Source organism: Cololabis saira, chromosome 8 (assembly GCF_033807715.1).
Source record: "Cololabis saira isolate AMF1-May2022 chromosome 8, fColSai1.1, whole genome shotgun sequence".
Taxonomy (NCBI): Eukaryota; Metazoa; Chordata; class Actinopteri; order Beloniformes; family Belonidae; genus Cololabis; species Cololabis saira.
The window spans coordinates 29829282-29851001 of NC_084594.1; the positions used below are offsets into that span (position 1 = coordinate 29829282).

At 39.3% G+C, this 21720-nt stretch overlaps 1 protein-coding gene across 2 annotated transcripts; it reads left to right on the top strand.

The window, feature by feature from the left end:
• Positions 1-29: 29 nt before the first annotated feature.
• LOC133448799 (sortilin-like) lies at positions 30-21689 on the top strand. 2 transcript variants are annotated; one of them, XM_061727679.1, is made up of 20 exons: positions 30-308; positions 6303-6365; positions 6460-6533; positions 6915-7017; positions 7211-7372; positions 7479-7552; positions 9980-10029; positions 10109-10236; positions 11813-11957; positions 12186-12341; positions 15020-15132; positions 15265-15367; positions 16065-16233; positions 16312-16496; positions 16570-16759; positions 16845-16961; positions 17727-17835; positions 18645-18760; positions 18884-19010; positions 19092-21689. In XM_061727679.1, exons 1-20 carry the CDS (start codon positions 93-95, stop codon positions 19104-19106), a joined length of 2415 nt encoding a protein of 804 aa, XP_061583663.1. In that variant the 5' UTR covers positions 30-92; the 3' UTR covers positions 19107-21689. The 2 variants fall into 2 exon arrangements, with proteins under 2 accessions (XP_061583663.1, XP_061583664.1); XM_061727680.1 differs by having other exon boundaries at positions 18648-18760.
• The last annotated feature ends 31 nt before the right edge of the window (positions 21690-21720 follow it).

The following is a 21720-nucleotide window of genomic DNA, read 5'->3' on the forward strand; positions in this document are numbered from 1 at the left end:
CAGGCTTTAGTGATGAAGGGGGCATGAGGTGCCCGACTGGTGGTGGTGGGACACTGGAGTTTGTCTCAAACTCCTCCGCTCGTGTAGGAATCATGATCACCGTGTCTTATATTTTGTTGCTCGGCTTGTTTTCGTCTGCCGTAGCCGGACAGGGACACAGCTCGCCCCGTTTTCGGAGGCTGCGGAGGGAGTTTGTGGATGAGGGTTTAGGGAGGACGCTGGTGTCTACACGCAGCGCAGGACTGAATGAACAGACCTGCACAGCTCTGCCTGCAGCAGAGGCAGCCCTGCTCAACAACACCAGCACTGTAAGTACTGCACTTTAACCTCACAGGGACTGCTTTATGTGTACAAATATACACATCAGTCCCAAGTACTAATAGGCAAAGAAAAAAAACAAAACTTAAGTAAAAGTGTGTAGTCAAAGTACTCATTCTGCAGAGAATCTTCTGCTTATTCTCTCTTTCTTTTGTTTCTCTGAAGTTTAGAGTTGCAGGGTTTCATTTATGGTCAGTTATGTTATGAACTCTGAAACTCTGACACAAATTTAGTTATAAAGTACATTTACTTATGAGATATTGTCCAGAAGAAGCATAAAAATGTCAAGTAAAAATAGAAGTAGCTCCAAACTGTGCTTATGTGAATGTATTTAGTTACATTAAACCATTTCAAGCTTCTAAGTAATTAACTAATACATACCAATTCAAAACAGAAACAAAACTTGCTAGCTACATCTCAACAAATTAATTAAAGATACCATTATAGGAAACATTTATTAATTAATAAGTACACAGAAGTTTCTCAGGAACCTGAAGGACATGTTGAAATATCTTGTCCACAACTGTAGGGTTAAAGAAAGAAGAATATATATTTCTTGGTGAATCAGTTCCTTATTTTTAAAGTGTAAACTGTGAAACATTTCAAATAAAGTCCTCAATATGGTACCACAGAGCCTAAAACTATATGATTTATTGACCCAGAAGGAAAACAAAAACAATGATTACAAATCATCTCCATGATGATTTGATCATGGCAGTGCAAACTAACTAAATTATCAAATAAATTAACAGAAATTAGAATAACTGCAAACTATTAATTTGGGCAATTCCAACCTGAAAAGGTAAATTGTGAGTTGGTTGATTCTTTTAACAGTGAATGTATTTTTTTTCTCCGCCTCTGTCTGTTACATTCTTTTGTTTGATTGATCTGAATAAATATAGGTCATCAGTCCAGGTCACATCCATTGTGCCTGCTCACCCTGAGTTATCATGCACTGTTGAACTAATGAGCAAAGCTGAATGGAGAATTTTAGCACAGCCATTCGTAAACATTTACTTCTTCCAGCCTGGCAGCGCGAGGCTCTTAAAGGAGTCAGATGGCTTCAACGGAGAGGCTTTTTCAAGTTCTTCCTGCACTTTATACCTACCATCAATATGGAACTATTCCACGGTTTGAAAGGTTTTCCTGCTCTCAATTTTTTTTTACTTCCCAAACCTTATCTTTTAAAAGACCGCAGAAACCAAGATTGCGTTAGTTCTGTAAAAGGAGGAATGACAAGAACAAGTCTGGTGTCCAGCAGCTCTAACACCTGGGCTGGTTTTTGAGCATGAAAGAGATTCAGCGTGCTTTCAGAGAGGAGACTCCTCCCAGATGTTCTGGGTCTTTCTAACCCTCACAAACATTCCCCAAGTTTTTCCGCTCAGCTTGATCTGATCCCCACTGCAGACAAAGGTCTGGGTTTGCTGTTAACAGACCTGCAGGGGAGATCAGACAAGACAAGGAAGACGAAAGCATTTAGATCTGTGTTATAAACTCCTTAGATACCAGATCATCGTTTAAACAAGCAGATTGTACAGTTACCTACTCCCGCCTATGCTTCTTTTTTTTGCAGTTTTAGTCCTGATAGATTGCACAGCGTGTGTTTTGTCACCCAGGCCAGACTTTGCCTTATTTTCCCCAGTTGGCATGTTTACATGACATTTATTTTCCTGACTGTGACAGCTTTACAAAGTAGTTCCTTGTCCCCCCCACCCCCTTTTTCTTCACTATGTCCTGTCCTTTATTCCTTCATCCTTTTGGGAGAGAGAGAAAAAAAGGGGGAGGCTTTTTCTTAAGCCTAAAGGGTAGCTGGGTCACAGCCAGCCACTGGAGTACCAAGTAAAGCGACAGAGTTGATGTTAGACATTGGTGGTGGGCAGAGAAAGACATAAATGGGTTTGCAGGTGAGATGCATCCAGAGAGAATTTAAATAGGCTTTTTGTAGAAGTAGAGGTACACTTGTGCTCTTCCATCTTAGTATACACCAAGAAAATAAGTTGAATGCACTGAATCTGTTTATGCAGCCGATTGCACAGCTTGTAGAAAACACTCAATCCGTGTAATAATAACACTAACAGCATTAAATGTTCTCTGTAGGGCGTATAAACTGAGATGCCACAGATGTGGTACCAGCTGGTGCCAATCAACCAGTTTGAGGGTCCCATCTCTTTATGACTTCACTTTCCAGCAATATATTTCACAAACAATGAACAGCTTACAGTGAGGAGGAGACTGCTCCAGGCAACAAACTATTTTAATGTACATTATGTTAAGAGAAAAATAATTAAAAGTCTTTCACACTAATGCCTATCAGTGTCTTATATGACATATTTTTAATTAACTGAGAATAATGAGCTGCAAATCGGAGCGTAAAGTCAGGTTTTAAGGCGGATTTCTGGCACCTTCTAAAATGCTGGTTTTAAAGAGCTTTCTTGTTTTCTCTATTTTTAGCTCATTAAAATGCTGAAACAGAAAATACTGTGGATGCTTTTGGGATAGTGTTGCTAGTTTTCCAGTGATTTTAAAGAAACATGGACCAAAAAAAACAAAATTAGTGTCCCGGGGGAGCAGTGAATGGCTATGCATCATTAAGACATGTCAAAACATTTAATTAAAAACCCAAAGCAGCAGTCTCAGCCAAGGGATCACCAAAGTTAGTAGGATTTCTTGGCTAAGTCACATACATTTTGGTGATTGACTTCAGCTTGGGATTAGCTGTCTGGTATGCAATGCCAGACTACTTAGTAGATCAATAAATAACCACCATGGCTAGCTCCAGTCTGCAGATGCTATTCTTTATTTATGTGTTTATTTTTGTTTTATTGTAATGCAGTTGAACAAGAGCCCAGTGGGCATGAATACGAGCCACTGCACTGCTCTGTCCTGCAACTTTAGCTCAGTCTAAACAGCATCAAGTGTTTGATTGGAGGCTCAGAGTTTGACCTCTTTGTTTGAAGTTTTGTGTGTGTAAACAAGGCTGAAGCCGAAAGTTAAAAGCCCAAAGCAGAGGGAATAAGGAGCTCATTGTGTTGGCATCTGACCTCTCAGAGAGGACGTCACTTGCAGTCAGTGGGTGTGCTGCCACATCACTGACTGCATGAGTCTGCAGGGACATATGTGTGTGTGTCGTTCATGTGCAGCTGCAAGTGTGGTACTACGCTGGAACACCTTGAATGCCAGTTTCAAGAGATGAGTTTGCAGAGGGAGACTTGAGGAGACTCTTCCGAACAGATTTGGATCCTTGATTTCAACATGTGATGCAGTATGAGGTCACGTCTGGTCTGTGAGGTCGTGTCCAACTGAGTCAGGCGCTTGTGTCCAGATTGTGTTTGCTCATTAATATGCATCTCGTCACCCATCATAGTTTTTATTTTTCACGTTACATTGGCACTACCTTAATTTGCTCTCCCTGACTTAGCTCAAACAATAACTTTCAAACGCAGATCTTTGCTTGCCTGTTACGTAACGACCGTTTGAGCTACAGCTGACTGAGTCGGTGTTCGTCCAGTAGCAGTTTTCCGACAACGAGATGTCGAAAGGTGGTTAAATGTAAATGCGGCTGCGGTGTGGTTGTTGTGTCCTGAGTACTGACATCAGGGGCCAGATGCATAAACCTTGTGCATGCATAAAAAACATCGCCATGTCTTTCCCCTTCACACGGCCTGGAATCTGCAAAGGAAGAATGTGCAGTGAGAATGTGAGCAGGCCATGTCAGGCCTGATGTTGGGAAGTGGAAATGGAAGGAAAAAGCTACAAAATTTAACATGAAAGAAACTATTTTCCTGGAATTGTTTGGCAGACTGTTTTTTTTATCATCCATTTTTATAATGTTAGTTACTCTGGGTTAATAATAGGTGTTTTAGATAAATGCAGCTCTGGGGCTGTTAAGTCCCTGTTCGTGTGACTTTAAGAGGACAACAGGAAGAGTATTTAGAGATCACTGAACTGATATACTTAAGTATAAATAAGTATATACTAAGTATACCATTTTTATTTGTATTTTTAGCTCTGCGTGATGCATCACTGTGATTTGACAAACTTGATTCGTTCTGTTAACCTGTTTCACTCTTTTGCTTCTTGTTCTGCTTGTGATTTCACAACTGAGGCCCCAAATAAAACAAATTTCTCCTTTTCTTTTTCCTTCTCCGATAAATGTCTCGACTTTACGTTTGATGAAATGAGCCGTCTCCTTGCTGTTCCTTTCATTGCCATGTGCATATAACTCTGACTTAAGCAGCCTTTTTCCATTCACATTATACATTGCTGGTTCCCTTTTTTAAATCTAAACGATACTTGTCTGTGTAGCACTTTGGGCAACTTGTAATGCTAATTTAATTTAATTTCTTTCACATTTTGCTATGAAACTTTGCTTCTATTGCATTTTACAAGTTGCACTGGTGGGATTATTTGATTTGTGGACGTAGCAAAGTGCTGAATTGAACCTAGTTTAACTGCGTTCAGATTAAATTGAGTTTTGGGACTTTTTTGTTTATGTCCAAAACAAATGGTTATTACCTTAAAATGTATTTTGTTGGCACATAATTGTGCATATATAGGAAGAGTAAGATTGACTTCAAGAATGTGTTTATATTCAAGCAGCTTTCTGTCTAACACCTGTATAATGTCATCATTCAAGGATGTATTAAATGAGTAAAAAAACATCCACATCTGTCTCAGATGTCCTTTTATCTGTTTAAAAATACATCTGAGACAGCATCACTTGTGGAAGTAAGAATGTCAGCTCTCAGCAGGAGTTTTTCCACACCTGGTGATGAGTAAAAAGAGATTTCGTGATTTCCTTCATATTTCAAGTCCATATGAACCAAGTTTGTTTAGTGTCACCTTACAGTTGCAGTTGCGTATGAGGTTAAGGAGCTACAATTCTCTATCTTTTGTCATAATAAAAACAACGTCACTGATGTTGAATGTCGGTTCAACAGAACAGAATAATCTTCTCTTAAAAACTGTTCAACAGATTAGACGTTTGACTGCACAGTAAGCAGTTAAATGAAGCAGTTAAATGCTCAAAAAATAAGGAGAAAAAAAAAGGCAGATGGATGCGAGGAGAGGACTGAGATGAGAGGACTGATGCAGGGGAGACGGAAAGTCCTGTTCACAGAGCTGGACGGCAGGGGAACAGGCGTGCTTCCACTGGACTTGTTTACAGGAACTTTCCAGCAGGCGGACGACAGACGACGGACTCGGCCATCTTATGCAGCTTTTACAGAGCTGTGCTCACCTTGTAAATTTCCTTGCCCACCAGCTGTGAGCGGGACGGGACAAACCTTCCTGAGGTTTTCGAACAATGTGGGATGTAGCTATAAATACATGGTTCAGAAGAGCAGACGTGAGCATCACGCCTGATGAATGAATGGGAAGGCTGTTTGAAGTCAAAGCATTTGTTATGAAATCAAAGTTCAAGTCTGGGCTCGGCACACCTTGCTTGCACAATTAAAACACACAATTCACCCCCCTTTGAAGCCTGTATCCTAAATAGACGCTGGCAATCAGTACAGTAACACCTTAGTATTCATTTATTTGATGTTTACTTTTAATTTGGGTGGAATGCATTCAGTTCTAGTGTGTGTTAGGTGAGTGTGTGTGCAGTAGTGCTCCCGGCTTTGTTGTTTAAACAGGAATGTAGGTCAAACATGCAGAGCACATCCAAAAAACAGCATGGCTTCGGACAGTGTGCACATTCAGTCCTCTCGGCTGGCATGTCCAGTGCGTGGGGGACAACAAAAACACACGCAAGCCCTGGTTTTCAGACTGCGCTCTTCTCCCAAGTGAGCGTGAGTTTGTGTGGTCTTCAGCTGAAGCGGTATCAAGCAACGGGCTCCCAAATACTTTACTTTGGCCTGTGCCCGGTTACGTTTGTGGTAATCAAGGAAGCTCTTGCTGTTACTACTTGTGGATTGCCTTTTTTTATATTTAAACATTTTCTGAAAGCCTTCACTTCTAATTGTTTTCTCCTCCTGTTTTAGTTCACGTTCAAAGTGCGAACCCTGAGCTCTCTGTCACTAGCCTGGGTGGGAGATGGATCGGGGGTAAGTTGGTTTCTTTTGTATAAAAACTACAAGATTAAGTTGATGGAAAAAGAAAAAGACATTGTTGCGTGACTCCAGGAGTCTGTCCTCGCAGGTGCTGCTGGTGCTGACCACGTTTCAGGTGCCGTCGTTCACCATGCGCTTCGGCCAGTCCAACCTCTACAGAAGGTGAGGAAAGTTCAAATGATGACAAAAATGCGACTCTTCTGCTGACATCTGCAAACACAACCCATCTACAATGTTTGAGGTTCATGGAGAAAAAGACTGTACCTGTTTATCGCAAAATGAACTGCCACGATGTACAGTATGCAGACTGGGACGCCTTCTGGGGATGGAAATGTATTTGTGTGTTTTGACATGTTCTTAGTGTCTAACAGTGTGTGTGTGTGTGTGTGTGTGTGTGTGTGTGTGTGTGTGTGTGTGTGTGTGTGTGTGTGTGTGTGTGTGTGTGTGTGTGTGTGTGTGTGTGTGTGTGTGTGTGTGTGTGTGTGTGTGTGTGTGTGTGTGTGTGTGTGTGTGTGTGTGTGTGTGTGTGTGTGTGTGTGTCAGTGAAGACTACGGGAAGACGTTCAAAGATGTGACTCATCTGATCAACCACACCTTCATTCAGACAGAGTTTGGCATCTCTATCAGTCCGGATCAATCGGGGAAGGTAATGTAAAAAAGTATCATGTAAAAAAAAAAAAAGTGTATTTATTTATTATTTTGTTCCTTATTGACACTATGAAATGTATTCAAAGCTTCACTCTGCTGTAGGTTAACATGTTCCTCACGTTGTTCCCGTCTGTGTGAGGCTGTAATATTCTTTTCTTGTGGTATAAAAACTGCTCTGTGTTTGATTGCAGGTGATCCTGACCGGTGACGTGTCTGGGATGGGCGGATTTCAACTCTTTCGCTCTCAGGACTTTGGCCTGACCTTTGTGCCCACCGACCTGCCGTTTGACCCTCTCATCCAGATGTTGTACAACCCTGCAGACAGCAACACACTTGTGACGCTCAGTATCACGGTAGCAGCATCAATATCTTTATAAGCTCTGAAGTCATTCTTAGATAATCAATGCTCTGGCGCGCCTGATCAACATTCTTTTACTGACTCGGACTTTTTACTTCCAGCTGGACCTGTGGCTGTCCGAGGACTTTGGCGCCACCTGGAGAAAGATCCATGACAGCGCCTGTTTAGTCAGATGGTGAGAATTTCAGTCCAATTTTTCGCAGACTCTTAAATCATAAACAGGGAAATACAGATGCTGAGTATAATATTTTAAACTAATTTGTATCACCATGGAGCAAATTGAGAGTTTTCTGAAATGCAGATTAGGTGTCATCGCTGAATGTGGACAGTAGGGATGGGCGGTATGGACTAAAAAATGTATCACGATAGATTCTGGCATTTATCCCGATAACGATTAAAATGACGATAAAAAAAAATACCAATTCAATTCCACCTTTGTAACTATAAATCTATCTCGCTCTCAGATCCGCCATGTTTGTTACACAAAAACGTCATCAATGGGAATTTATCCTTTTTTCTTTCTTTCTTTCTTTCTTTCTTTCTTTCTTTCTTTCTTTCTTTCTTTCTTTCTTTCTTTCTTTCTTTCTTTCTTTCTTTCTTTCTTTCTTTCTTTCTTTCTTTCTTTCTTTCTTTCTTTCTTTCTTTCTTTCTTTCTTTCTTTCTTTCAGGCTCATTTCCTTCCTTCCTTCCTTTTTCCCTTCCTTCCTTCTTTCCTCCTGCTCTCTCCTTCCTTCTTCCCTTCCTCTTTTCTTCCTTCCTTCCTTCTTTCCTTGTTCCCTTCCTTCCTCCCTTCCTTCCTTCCTTCCTTCCTTCCTTCCTTCCTTCCTTCCTTCCTTCCTTCCTTCCTTCCTTCCTTCCTTCCTTCCTTCCTTCACGTACGTTGTGCGTGGATTTAACGCAGAACCATAATTCAGGCTTTACACAAAAACGTCATCAACAGGGATTTATCGTTTTTACCGCGAGATGACAAATTCTTATCGTGAGGAATTTTTTTGACGGTTTATCGTGAATGGTAAAATATCACCCATTCCTAGTGGACAGGAATTTGAATACGAGACAAAGTAACTTTCAAATGTATAGTTTAATTCTTCAACACTGAAGTCTCAAGAACATTTTACTGAGGGGATTCTAGACACCTTCGTAATTCAGAAAACACTTTTTGCAGACGGAAAAAAAACATAGCTAATGCCATGCACGTAATCTTTTTTTTTGCTTTCGGTTGACAGAGAGTTTTATGCTGTTGCAACGTTTTCAGCAGTGCCTTTAAACTGTCTTTTTCTGAAGATGGAATGATTATAAAGCATAAAATATTATTATAAAGGCAAAAAAAAGGGGTGTAGCCCTGCCTTTCACACGGAGAGCGCTGGGATAGGCTCCAGCAGATCCCCACGACCCTGGACTGGAATACACACTTTGCTATTACAGGTGCAAATACATGTTTTATTTCACAACCAACAATACGGTAGAGCGCAGACTCAAGAATGTGCATAAATGCACGTAGATGCCGGCCGTTAGGGAGTGTCGGGGACAACAGTTGAGTCAAGAAAGAGGACCGTCTCAGAGTTGTTCATCAAGAGCTGAGACCCGATCTCAACTCTACACAAGTGGAACAAGTGGAAAGTCAGGTCCGCGTCGTACTGGATAACCCACAGATTTAATTAAACTCATTCTGACAAACCCACAATAATTCCGTTTGTGTATGCTTCCCCCGCTAATTACTATGGATCTTGTAATGTTGTACAATCGGTTTGTAAGAATGCAGGCGGTAATGAAACTATACATCTCAAAAGTGACAAGTGAATGGAAAACATTCTCTTAGCCATGTGGCGCTGCTTTTTTATTTTTCAACAGCAAAAACGATTTTTAACGATACAAAGCAGGAGCAGCTGCTGAGGGGCTTCAGCATCAGTGAAGTCTGGGATGCTTTTTATTTTAACATAGCTGTGACATAAAAGGATGAGAAGTCTTGGTCTATGAAACAATGTTGCAGGCTGGTTTGGTTTAAAACTGTACGTTTCAGTCATCCAGTTTGTGCACCCGCATGAAACACAACAGTCCTGCCATCGCGGACCGACTGTGTTAACAGCTTTGTCCGTGTTTGTTTCCACGTAGTCCTCATGCTCATCTTTGCTTTTCCAAAAAGAGGAATGCATATCTTGGTTGTACATTGTTGTTTTTCCAGCTGTTCTCCTCACCCCGGTTCAGATCCTTTCTCCTGACTCTGCTTTCATTTGGCTTTGAGAAACGAGTTCACATAACGTTGCGGGCGCACAGCGCCGCGGCTCTGCGTGACCACAGCTGTGATTCAGGCCTCAAAAACTGGACTGACCAAAGAACCCACAGTCCTTGAACCAGTGTGTGTGTGTGTGTGTGTGTGTGTGTGTGTGTGTGTGTGTGTGTGTGTGTGTGTGTGTGTGTGTGTGTGTGTGTGTGTGTTTAGACCACAGCCCAAAGGGTTTATGAGTGCCTTGCTCACGCAGCACTTAGCCATAATCTGTGATTTGTACAATTTATGTCGGAACTCGAGCGACTTTCACGTGAGAACATTCAGAGCATTTTCTTCGTTCTTTTTCCTTTCATTGCTTCGTTTTCTCAAATGCAGGGGTCCAAAGAACAGCATCTACTTCACAACCAGCAACAACGTATCGTGCGGTAAGTGAAGACGATGCAATCACCAATAATAATTTATATTTTACATTCAGCATAGTAACATGATCTTTTTTCCTGTCAGGTGAAAAGGGAATGCTAGAATTAAGGAAAACCGTTGACTATGGCAGAAATTTCCAGACTATTGCAACTGGAGTTTACTCATTTGTACTGGGAGGAAAATTTGTCTTTGCCTCTATCATGACAGGCATGGTACGTATTTGTGTGTTTGTGTAGAAAATTTCTTGACTTTTTACACGTCTGTGTATAAAATAACTTTATTGGCATAAAAAGGAAATGAGATGTTATCATTTTTTTTCACCTGCCATGTCCTCTCAGTGTATATTAAACTGGACAGCGTATAGAGGCAATTAGAAGCAATGCTTGCATTTTGGGAGTATAGTTTAAATTGATGACTGCTCAGATCTCAGTCAGCTGAGGTGTAACAGCAGTCTGTAAAGAAAAGATTTGCCAGGCAAGTTGACTTTTACTGCTGGATTAACAGGGAGGCCGAGCCACCATCAGGCTGCACTATCGTCTGAGGGTAGTCTAGTCTTTTTTTTTTTACCACATTGAGCAGGTAGATTCGTGTTATTAGGCTCCCTGTCATGAGATTTAACTAAACGAAATGTCTAAGTATTTATAAGTATTTGATGATTTACCAACTGGAAAGTCTTTAAACCTGTGTTCGTTCACCACATAAGTAAAACTTCCGAATAGCTTTACTTTACACACTTGTGAATTAAGTAGATGTACATAATTACAGTTTCTTGGTAAAATAATATTTTTATGCCTCATGTTTGCCTTTTTGGCTGTAAACATTTAGGTCTTTTGAAACTGAATTTTACAAGCAGACGGGATCAGACTTATAACCACAAAACTCCATATTCCCACCGGATAGCTGCTTGTCAAGCACTATTTTGCCTTATTGTTGATTTCAGTCATTGTACAGGATAGTATATATTAAATTAAAACTTATGTTGAGGGCCATAAAATCATCAAGAGTCCATAAATGAAGTGAACATTGAATTTGAGTTTCCACAAGTTTCTGAATAAACACATTTAATTGAAAAAAATGAAAGTTTCAAGCCAGTTGATGTAGTAATACCACCTGTAACCACATGGTGGCAGCACATAACAAGAAAGGTCAAGCATCAGCCACGGGAAAAAGTGTGTTTCCAATGGGACAAAGTGTTATCACAAGATGTGTCTGACTGTCCCAACTAATTAGTACAGTGTTGTCGGTAGTTCTTTTGTCTACATGTCCCCATGTATGGTGGTGTCTCTACATGGAGTTACATTAGGGTTAGTTTTATACATGTCATGCTGTTTATCCCATATTGGACAGTTTTACATACATAAGCAAACCTCAAAGTTTACATCCAGTCAAAGTCAATGTTTACCCTGACGAAATTTAACAGTTAAACAAATCAAATTAAAAGGAAATTGGTTAAACATGTGCCTTTGAACTTCAGGCTGTGATTATTAAAAACTATCTAATATCAGTTGTGATGTTAAAACCAAAGCACAGTTTACTTAATAATGACAACTTCAAGATATACTTTATATCCTAAGTTCATTAGACTAAGATGTTATGAAATGTATGAAGCTTATTTGATGAACAGTCAATGACTAAAATTTGTGGGCAATGACCCACAAATGTTTTCAATTCCTGACAATGGTCTCTCACCCAGTAGGCTCTAATACTTGTATTTGAAATGCTACATGCTGCATTGCTTCTCTCCTTCGGTATAGTAAATGAAATAACGCATGTGTGTTTCTGTGTTAGGGTACAGAGCGTATGATTCATGTCTCAGTGGACGGCGGTGAGCACTGGAACATCGCTCAGCTTCCAACAGTTAACCACCAGCAGTTTTACTCCATCCTCACAGCCACCCAGGACATGATCTTCATGCACGTGGACGATCCCGGAGGTGAGTCCTCGTGACCGTGTTGATAGTGGTGATTGAGCTGATGTTGCCGGTTGTGTTGGTAGTTACTTACAGCGCTGATGACTGATAGCTGCTGGGAGGCTGACTTTCTCTACCAAATTAATAAAAAACAACAACGGAGCTGCCACTGATATCTCTGTGGGGATTAGTTAAGGTGCCGAAGTTTACAATCCAGACTCCTGTGTGTGTGTGTGTGTGTGTGTGGAGCAGACTCCGGTGCTGGAACCATCTATGTGTCAGGTGACAGAGGAGTTGTGTTCTCCAAGTCTCTGGAGCGCCATCTCTACACTACCACAGGAAGTGACACAGACTTCACCGCCATTTCTTCCCTCAGGGGCGTCTACATGACCAGCGTTCTGACAGAAGGTACGTTTGCACACTGTCCACTCAATACCAATTTTATTTTTTATTTTGTTATTCCTTTTTTTCTGAAATGAATGGAAAGACAAGTACAAAATGTTTAATGCTATTCAGTGCTAAAGCCATTTCTAGATGTCAAAACAGCAACTGAAGGGTTCTGCACACCATCAATGATGTCCCTAAAAACAATTTCCAATAATAAACATTTCAGTTCATGCACATTTTTTTTTTTTTTCCCCTCAAGATAATGTCATGGAAACACTGAGATGTTTTCTTGGTCCTCTCTTCTGTGCAAATACAACTATGATACTGTTGTTTTAATGATATCCATGTTTGAGTTTCTGACCACATTTCACGTGAGTTCAACATCTGTTTAGCAGCCAGAACTCAGATCTCGGTGTGTTTTGAAGTGCTGTAAACAGTCCCCTCTAACCGAAGATTTAAAGCCACTTCTGTCCAAACTGGAACCAATTACGTACTTAAAGCAAATGTCAGACAAACTTCATATAATTTTCCTTTTTTGGGAATTTTATCTATGAACCTAAATATGTAGCTTTCTTAATATGATAGTGAATATGAAAAATGTAAACAATGAAAATTGATTAAAAAAAACGGATAGTTTCTCCTCTTTTAGTTCTGTGAGGGGTTTTTAACATACAAATAGGTAAAAAAAGAAATATATAAAAAATGTAGTCTCAGACTAAAACTTTTTTTCCCACAGTGCCGTTATTTATTTAACGAAAATGAAGTCAAAAAGAAAAAAGAATCATGTGAGCAATACTATACGCCCATAGGTTTGAAGATCTACCTTTAGTCACATTTTTTCTGTGAGACTTTATAAGTCTCTCACATTGTTGTTGGGGAATTTAGCTCCATTCATCTTTACAGCATTATTATTGGACATCTCCTTATGCACAGCTCTCTTAATGCCCCGTGTTTAGGCCAGAATTTTGACAAGGACTTTCCTAAACCTTGAATGGTTTGTTTTCAGCAATTATGATGTAGATTTGCTGGTCTGCTTTGGATCATTGGTTTTTACATGATTCACTTTCATACAAGCTTTATCTGTCCTGTGACTGCAAAACAACCCCAAATCATGAACTAATTCATGTCATGCTTGACTGTGAGTATGATGTATGTTGACTGAAATGCTGTATTTAGTTTTAATTAAACATGAAACATCTCCACTTTAAGATTATTATTATTTTTTTTTTTTAGTTTTACCCTCATGGACTTTTAATATTTAACAATATTTTTTTGAATTCTATGAGCATTGCGTCTGATCTTGGAGTAAATTTCCAGCATGTCTACTCCTGGGAGACTTGGCTGCTTTCTTCACTGCTTCCACTTATAAATAATCTTTCTAACTGTAAAATGTTGAACTCCAACTTGTTTAGAAATACTTTTACAACCCTCTCCAAACAATTACTTCTTCAAGATCATTGCATGTCTTTTCCTCTCGGCACACACACATATATGATCAAAAACGGCACAAACTTTATTTTTTTAGAGGTCTGCACACTTGCTGATGATCAGCAAGAACCGATGATTTTCAGCACTGCTCTGGCAATTTTTATAAATTGTAAAGTAAAATATAGATCCTTAAAAAATACAACATAAGTGACCTCGAGATTACCAACGTTTATTTTAGCTGATGTGCAACAGCGAGTCAACATGCAGCAGGCAGGCTGGACAATATGCTGTTAGACTTCTTTTATAGAGGAATGGGTAGGATCTGACAGGTTATTGTAACAGGAAACTGACAGGTGATTGGAGGGGCACTGTGGCCACCTGCAGCCGACATATGGACACTAATCCTCTTAGAGGAAGGTAAACATTATTCAAGAGATGTGGCCCTTCTGCATTTACATCTCTCAACCCCCCTTTTCCGATCCCGTTCCTTACAGCTGTTGACCTTTTGTTGCAGACCATATCACGTCTAAATTTTCCATGACAGCACCTCACCCCAACATTATTAATTTCCTCTGGAGGCCATACGGAGCTACTAAATAGTACCCAGATTCTTTTCTTTCCTTTTTGGCTTCATTTTCATTGTTTAAATAAAGGCATGGTTAAAAAAAAAAAAAGTTATGTTTTTACACAAAGGGCAGTAAAATACGGGGGCAGTAACTTTTCAGCATGATCGAGCATCTTCTCTGACCATCAGGAATACTGGTCAACAGGACAACTAATGAATTTTTGCATTTTTTCCTCCTTTGATCTAAAAGCTCCTAAATTTGTGCAAATTCATAAGCAGCACCGGTTTCGTGTTAAGTGATATAAAAAAACAGCGCTATTTTTTCTTTATATAGAGCTCTCCTCCCTTCCTGTTTTGATTGCTGAAAACTTTGAGAGCAGAAGTCTGTGGTCTTGCATGAGAACTGTATTCAGTTTTCACAATTGGATAACATTTTCTACATTAAAAATGTCATAAAAAAAATGTTAACCAATCCAGACTGTGAATGTCAAATTTAGTTGAGGAACTTAAATAATAATGAAATATTATTGGAAAAGGTCCGTTGTGTGAATTAACCATTATTTATTAACATGATGGATGAGCAATTCAATCTCTGCTTAAAAAAGTAAAATGGTATTCGATTGTTTGCACCCTGTGGACTGCACACGATGAGTTTCTGCCCTGGTTATGATAAATGTGAACATCATGGACACTGTGCTCTTTGCAGACGGTACAGTGGAGACAGTGATCACTTATGACCAAGGAGCAAAGTGGCAGACACTACGCAGGCCTCATAACAGCAACTGCAACACCGACACGTCTACCAACAGACCCAACAGAGTGAGACACACAAATGCCAGGATTTCTGTTTTGTTTTTTTAACCCAGAAGTGTCTTTTATGTGTGTGAACGTCACAAATGTACGTGTCAGTATGAGCTTCTCTCTCATTACTGCCGCTGTTTTTCGTTACAGTGCAGACTTCACATCCACGCCTCCTACAGCACCACCATGAGGGTCAACGTCCCCATGCTGCCTCTGTCGCAGCCCAATGCTGTGGGCCTCATCCTGGCTCATGGTAAAACACGTAGATCTTTCATGAAGAGGGGGGTTTAAGGGGTACTCTAAATTTTAAGACTCGTAGAACACAAACAACTATGAAAAGATTTTCTATATCAGTCAGTGGAGTTAAACTATGGAACAGAATGGTTTCAGAATTAAAACAATGTCCAAACATTAACCAGTTTAAAAACAAATATAAAAACATGATTCTCACGAGGTACAAAGAGGAAGGGGTTTAGCGGCTTTTAGAGGCCTGCAGATAACACTATTGGGTGAACGGGTAGATTTGTGTATATTTATGTACAGAAATGGGCAGCAAAGTATATATATATATATATATATATATATATATATATATATATATATATATATAGTGTAAATAAGTATATTTATATAAATATGTATGTATGTATGCATGTATAAGGATGTGTGTGAGTATAATTACAGTATATAATAGTAATAATAATAATAATAATAATACTGTTACTTAGCAGTGTGAGTACAGTGTGTGAATATTTATAAATACAGGTTAAATGATCAGTGAATGGGGGTAGGACTAAATAAGTTTACACTTCTTCCTACTCCTTTTTTTAGCACATGTAAATGTTGTTTCTTTTTTTTACATGTACAAAAATAAAAAATAAAATAAAAGATCTTTCAGCACCAGCTATCGGCTGAAAGTTTCTTCAAACGATCTCCCTCCTTCCCTGCAGGCAGCATTGGAGACGCAGAGTCGGCTCTCTTCCCTGACGTGTATGTGTCTGATGACGGGGGCTACACGTGGATGCTGGCCCTCAGGGGTCCACATCACTACGCCATCCTGGACTCTGGAGGCCTGCTGGTTGCTGTGGAGCACACCAACTCACCCGTCAACCAGATCAAGTGGGATTGACTGACTGTTTTGACTCTCTTCATTTTTTTTTGTGCGGATGCTCCATGCCTTCTCCTAACATGCTTCAGGTTCTCCATGGATGAAGGGCAGTGCTGGCATACATACAACTTTACCGCCGACCCACTTCACTTCAGCGGCATGGACAGCGAGCCCGGGTCCCGCTCCATGAACGTCAGCCTGTGGGGCCACCGGAACGACTTCAGTAAATGGGTGGTGATCACTATAGACTTCAAGAAGCTTCTCAGCAGAGACTGTGAGTATTTTAATGAAGATTTGGCTCTTTAGTAAAAAGGATGCTTTTACCCAAGCCATGCATGCTCGTGCAGGCAATGATGCGGACTACGTAGAGTGGCTAGCTCACAACGCGGACCCGAGTGGATCGAGTGACGGCTGTGTGCTGGGTTACAAAGAGAACTTCCTACGCCTGAGGAAAGATTCAGTTTGCTGGAATGGGAGAGACTTTGCAATCACCAAGAAGCTGTCCCCCTGTCCATGCACAGTGGCTGACTATCACTGGTATGAATTTATTTGATCTCCTTTCAAATTGTGTTTGCATGCAACAGTACATTTCTGCAAAGCTGACCTGGCTTTGTCTTCGCAGTGACTTTGGGTATCACCGGCCAGAGAACAGCTCTGAGTGTGTGATACAGGAGGAGATGAAGGTCCGAGCTTTAGAGTTGTGCTTAAACGGGACCACCGAACAGTTGCAGACCAGCGGGTGAGGATGCTGGACAATTCTGCCAAGATACGACAGTCTGAAAATATAGAGCTGAATAAATGTAGAAAGCATACCATGAGACTGAACAAATATGAGAATATGAGATAAAATAGTAGATTCAAGACCCGATACACTTGGAGGAAATCAAATCCCACAGTAATGTCACACATATACAAGTTATGACTTATAGTGTAAAGAAAAAATGAACTGGATCAATATGAAAAGTTTGTGTCTTTTGAATGTCAATTATCCAAGATTTGGTTATGAATTGGTAAGGATTTTAGATTTTGGCAGCAAAGTGAAATGAATATCTGTAGAGATCCTTCCATACAATCATTTAACTGGAATGAGATTTTTGAGTCTCACTGGAGGCGTGTATGAGGAAATGATACTGAATATTATGCTGCAAATGTATAAAGTAAAATACAGTACCACATTTTCTTTAGAAAATGACAGAAATGTATGTCGCCTGAAAATAATTTGAAACAAAAAATGTTAATTTTCCTTTATAACCATGAACATATCATAGGTTTTATAAAAATAATAACTGGTAAATATATTTTGTTTCTCTTTTCCAGCAACAACTGGTAAACATTGTTTTATTAAAATAAAATGATATGACAGCGGATATGCTCATGCTTATAGATGTCCCACCGGGTCAACGTGTTTTACATTTCTATCACTTTAACATTTTCATATCTCTGAAATTAATGGAGCAAACCCTGTCTTTGGTCTGTCTCCGCTTTGTCTTTCTTCACATTTTAGCTACCGCAAGATTCCAGGAAACCACTGTGAAGGAGGTTTTCAACCAGCCAGGAAGGAGACTGACTTGAGAAAGATGTGCACCAGTGACGCCGTTCACTCCACTTCTCTGGTCAGTTCTGATCTTTCTCAAGAAACCAAACAGGCTGGTAACACGTGGAAGATGATTTGTTGGCAAATCTGAACTATTGAAAGGAATTTCCTTCCATCTACTACTGAATAGGAATCCCTCTATCCGTCCCATTAAGAAGAATTTCCCTCAAATATTTAAAGATCCATGATTGGTGATGTAGACTACAGATGAGCAGAACAGATGAAAACTTATTAACAGGATGAAGATAAATCTTGCTGTTAGAAAATGGCACAGAAAAAGGAAATTGATTGTTTTTTCATAATTAGTATATTGACAGAATACATTTTAATGAATGAAAAAAGTAAAGATTGACACCAAATTGACCCTTAACAAAACCTACAGGTGATGTCACAGAGGGTGTGTCCAGTTGTTTTTACACAGTCTAGGCTTATGAACCACTTCTTTTTTTTAAGTCACATTTTGCATTTTTCGATGCATCCACCTTCGGCCAAGTCTAAAACTGTTCTGGCAAATTTCTGAATGAATCTTCTGTTTTCTTTTGTTTTTGTCTAATTTTCCTGTTCCTTTAAATGCGCGGGTCGTAAGCTCATAATGACGTACGCATGCTTAATAAGTGCAGATGACCCGTACCAGAACCAGTCAATGTGCGCCACTATATGACGCAGCATTTTTGGGTTCAGTGGGATCATCTGGATTCCTGTATTTATTCTTTAACATATGTTAAAAAGTAAATACAAATGACTGAGTCCCAGAGCTGGGACACAGTTAAGTCTAAAAACGTTTTTTTTTTTTTTCATACATTTTCATCTCTGTATCTCTGAAAACAGCAGACTGAGGACCGTTCACCAAACACTGCCGTCATAGTGATGGTTGTCATAGCGATCCTCCTGACGAGTGCTCTGGCAGGCGTTTGGTTTGTTAAGAAGTACATTTGTGGAGGACGGTCAGTTGGACTTTTTTTTTTATTATTCTTACCTGAAACACCTTTTAAACACTGTTATTGTTCCATTTCTCCATTTTAGGGAACTTTGTTTTCTAATCCTCCATCTACTTTTGTCTTTGTCAGGTTCCTTGTGCACCGATACTCTGTTATGAGGGAACACGTGGAAGCGGACAAAATAGAAGGTGTAGATGATGTTGACACTCAGTACATGGAGACGGGAAAATCACAGATTCATGAAGATTCAGATCAGGTAAGAAACAATGAAATCTTTGTTCAGATTGCTTTCATCTTCAATCTTTAACTCTTTAATACTGATTGTGTCTCCTCTTAGGACCTCATAGAATAGGAATTCTCCTCACTCAAGGGCTTCCATGATGCCTGGGTGTAGCTGACGCTCCCACATGCTGATTAACAACTGCTTCACGTGTCTCACTCTTCCCTGGTGGCTGGAGGGCTCAGCCGTGGCGGAGCCACTTCTTTATGTTGTACCAGGTGGTTCAGGGAAGGAGGGACAAGCCGAGTGTAAAACGGAGGATTGGCTCTGGGTTTTCTTGTCTCTAAAAAGGGCCATTGAGTGTGAATATGGGCCATTTTGTGCTCCTTGGGCTTCCTTTCATCCTTACCAGAGAACATGGCCTTGCACTGTAGAAACATTATACAGACGCTATAGGTTTTAGCCTGTCATTTAAGTACTTGTATTTTCGGCATTGAAGGTCATTTTGATAGTTTCACCAGTCGTTAAAGTCAGACACCAGCTTATTTGTAAAGACTACTCACTGTGTACAAGTTATTTTGTTAGTTCCTTGCTTTGTCTGTGGGAGTAACCAGGTAAAAATGAACCAGAATTTGAGTATAATCCCATCGCATGATGCAGTTTAGATGCAAACTTTTCCGTAAGCTCCAGTTACTAAACATAAAACTGTAGAAGCTTTAGTAAACAGATGCTTATTTTTTTACATCAGTCAAACAATAAAAAAGCTGCATTAATTGTCAGAGATACTTTCATTCTCCAGTAGTATTAATCATGTCAACATACTTGTTTTTGTCCTTTTAATTGATATTAATTAATTTAAATTTCGAGTCAAGTCTGTGTGATGCCTGTAACCAAAATAAAAAGAAATGGAAAAACAAAAAAAACTATAGGTGTTGATAAATGTAGAAAATGTTCATCTCTCTTTTTGGAGAGCCTGAAGCTTTTTTGAAACTTTTAGCTATTTAAAACCAGATAAAGTTTGAAAGTCAGGTAAACTTTATATTCAGATGACACTTAACTGCAGTAAGTGCAAAAATTGAAAATAAAACAAAGACAGTAACTAAATAGGCTTATCATGATCATTCAATTGTATTTGGTGGTAAATTGTCACATATATAATTGTTATTGATTTTTTTCTTATTCATTTAAGCCTAATAATAGTTTTATAATCATAGAACCATGATGTTGGCCATAAACATTTCAGTTTGCCATTTAGGCTTTGTGAAAAAGAAGAAAAAAAAAGCTTAATTAAACTCACCCTTTTCATTATGTCAAGAAGCCAAAAATGTGTCCGCAACACTGCTGCTCTTCAGACAAACTCTTGGCAATTATGTGGCAATATTTTCAGATTATCAGATTACTCTTAATCTCATCCAGTTTAAATGTGTCATTAGAGGTAGTCATAATGACTGAAGAAGATGATTGCATTCAGCTCAAATATTTACGATCATGTAATTATTGTGGCTGAACACTATACGGAAGTATTTATGGACAGATTCATAAATACTTCCGTATGTAAATACAGCAATTACAACTACAAAGCCAAGAACAATAACTATGGTTTTTCATCTTTGTTTTTAATGTATGGTAAAACTTCTGCGCCTCACATTATTGTGGGGATATTAAAAATAAGCAATATTTTGCAGCTTCACACGGCCAATTCCTTGTGCTCTCCTGTATGTGTGGTGAAAATGAAAGACTTGAATTGTTGCCAAAGCACTTTTAGCCTTAGATGTTTGAGGTCGGTTGTAAAGGGAAAAAGTAACCTTAGCTGAGCGTAATACAAGTATGAAGGCGATGCCAACGCAAACCCTTTACTTGAACTGTTAACTTCTGCCTAACAGGATGTACCAGTGTGTTCATGTTTGTTATGTAACTGTTTTTTTCTTTTGTTTTTTTTACTGACATCATTCATCAGCCAAAACCAACAGGAATTACTCTAACAATCTTAATGCGGGTGCAAGCATGACCATCAAGATGATCAATAACTGTTAAAGAGAAATACATTCCTTTGAATCTTATTAGTTATGGTGCAGCCCCATTACATTACTGCACTGAAGTCTTCACAATAACTTAATTCATTAAACTATATTTTAATCAAATTCATGCATCCAGTGGCTATATGATTGACACAATACTATTTTAGATTGACTAAGTTTCATCTGTTTCCAAGGACACACTTCTCCAGAAGAAATGTTGGGGACTACATTTCCGCTATCTGCTATGCGAGACCCGAAATTTTTAATGAACATTCAGGGCTTGTATTCTTGAGCAGAGTTAATAAAATCCCAGTCGATAAGCTATTATTTTAAACAGGCCTTAGACGGAGGCATTTGCAGGACTGTTGGGTGGCCTTTGTTGGATATGAAAGCGATTTCATATGACTGATGCTTCCTCATTTACTCAGCTGTCAATAAGAGCAAACTCAGCTATTTACTGGACTCAGTTACTTATTTTTGCACTGTATTTACAGATCTGTGAAATTGCCTTTGTTGAACTTCTTTTACAACTTCTCTTTGTTAAAGTTTTAGGGCCATGAGTTATGTCTTCCTTTTCTTCTTGTTTTGTTGATTTCTAGGATGTGAAAGATGATTGTCTCTGAATTAAACTGCTCCTTCGCATAGATGTTTTGTAACAATTTTTGCATGTATACAATAAAATAACACCATTTCTTTTTCATGTGTTCCTTAATCGGTCTAGTTACATT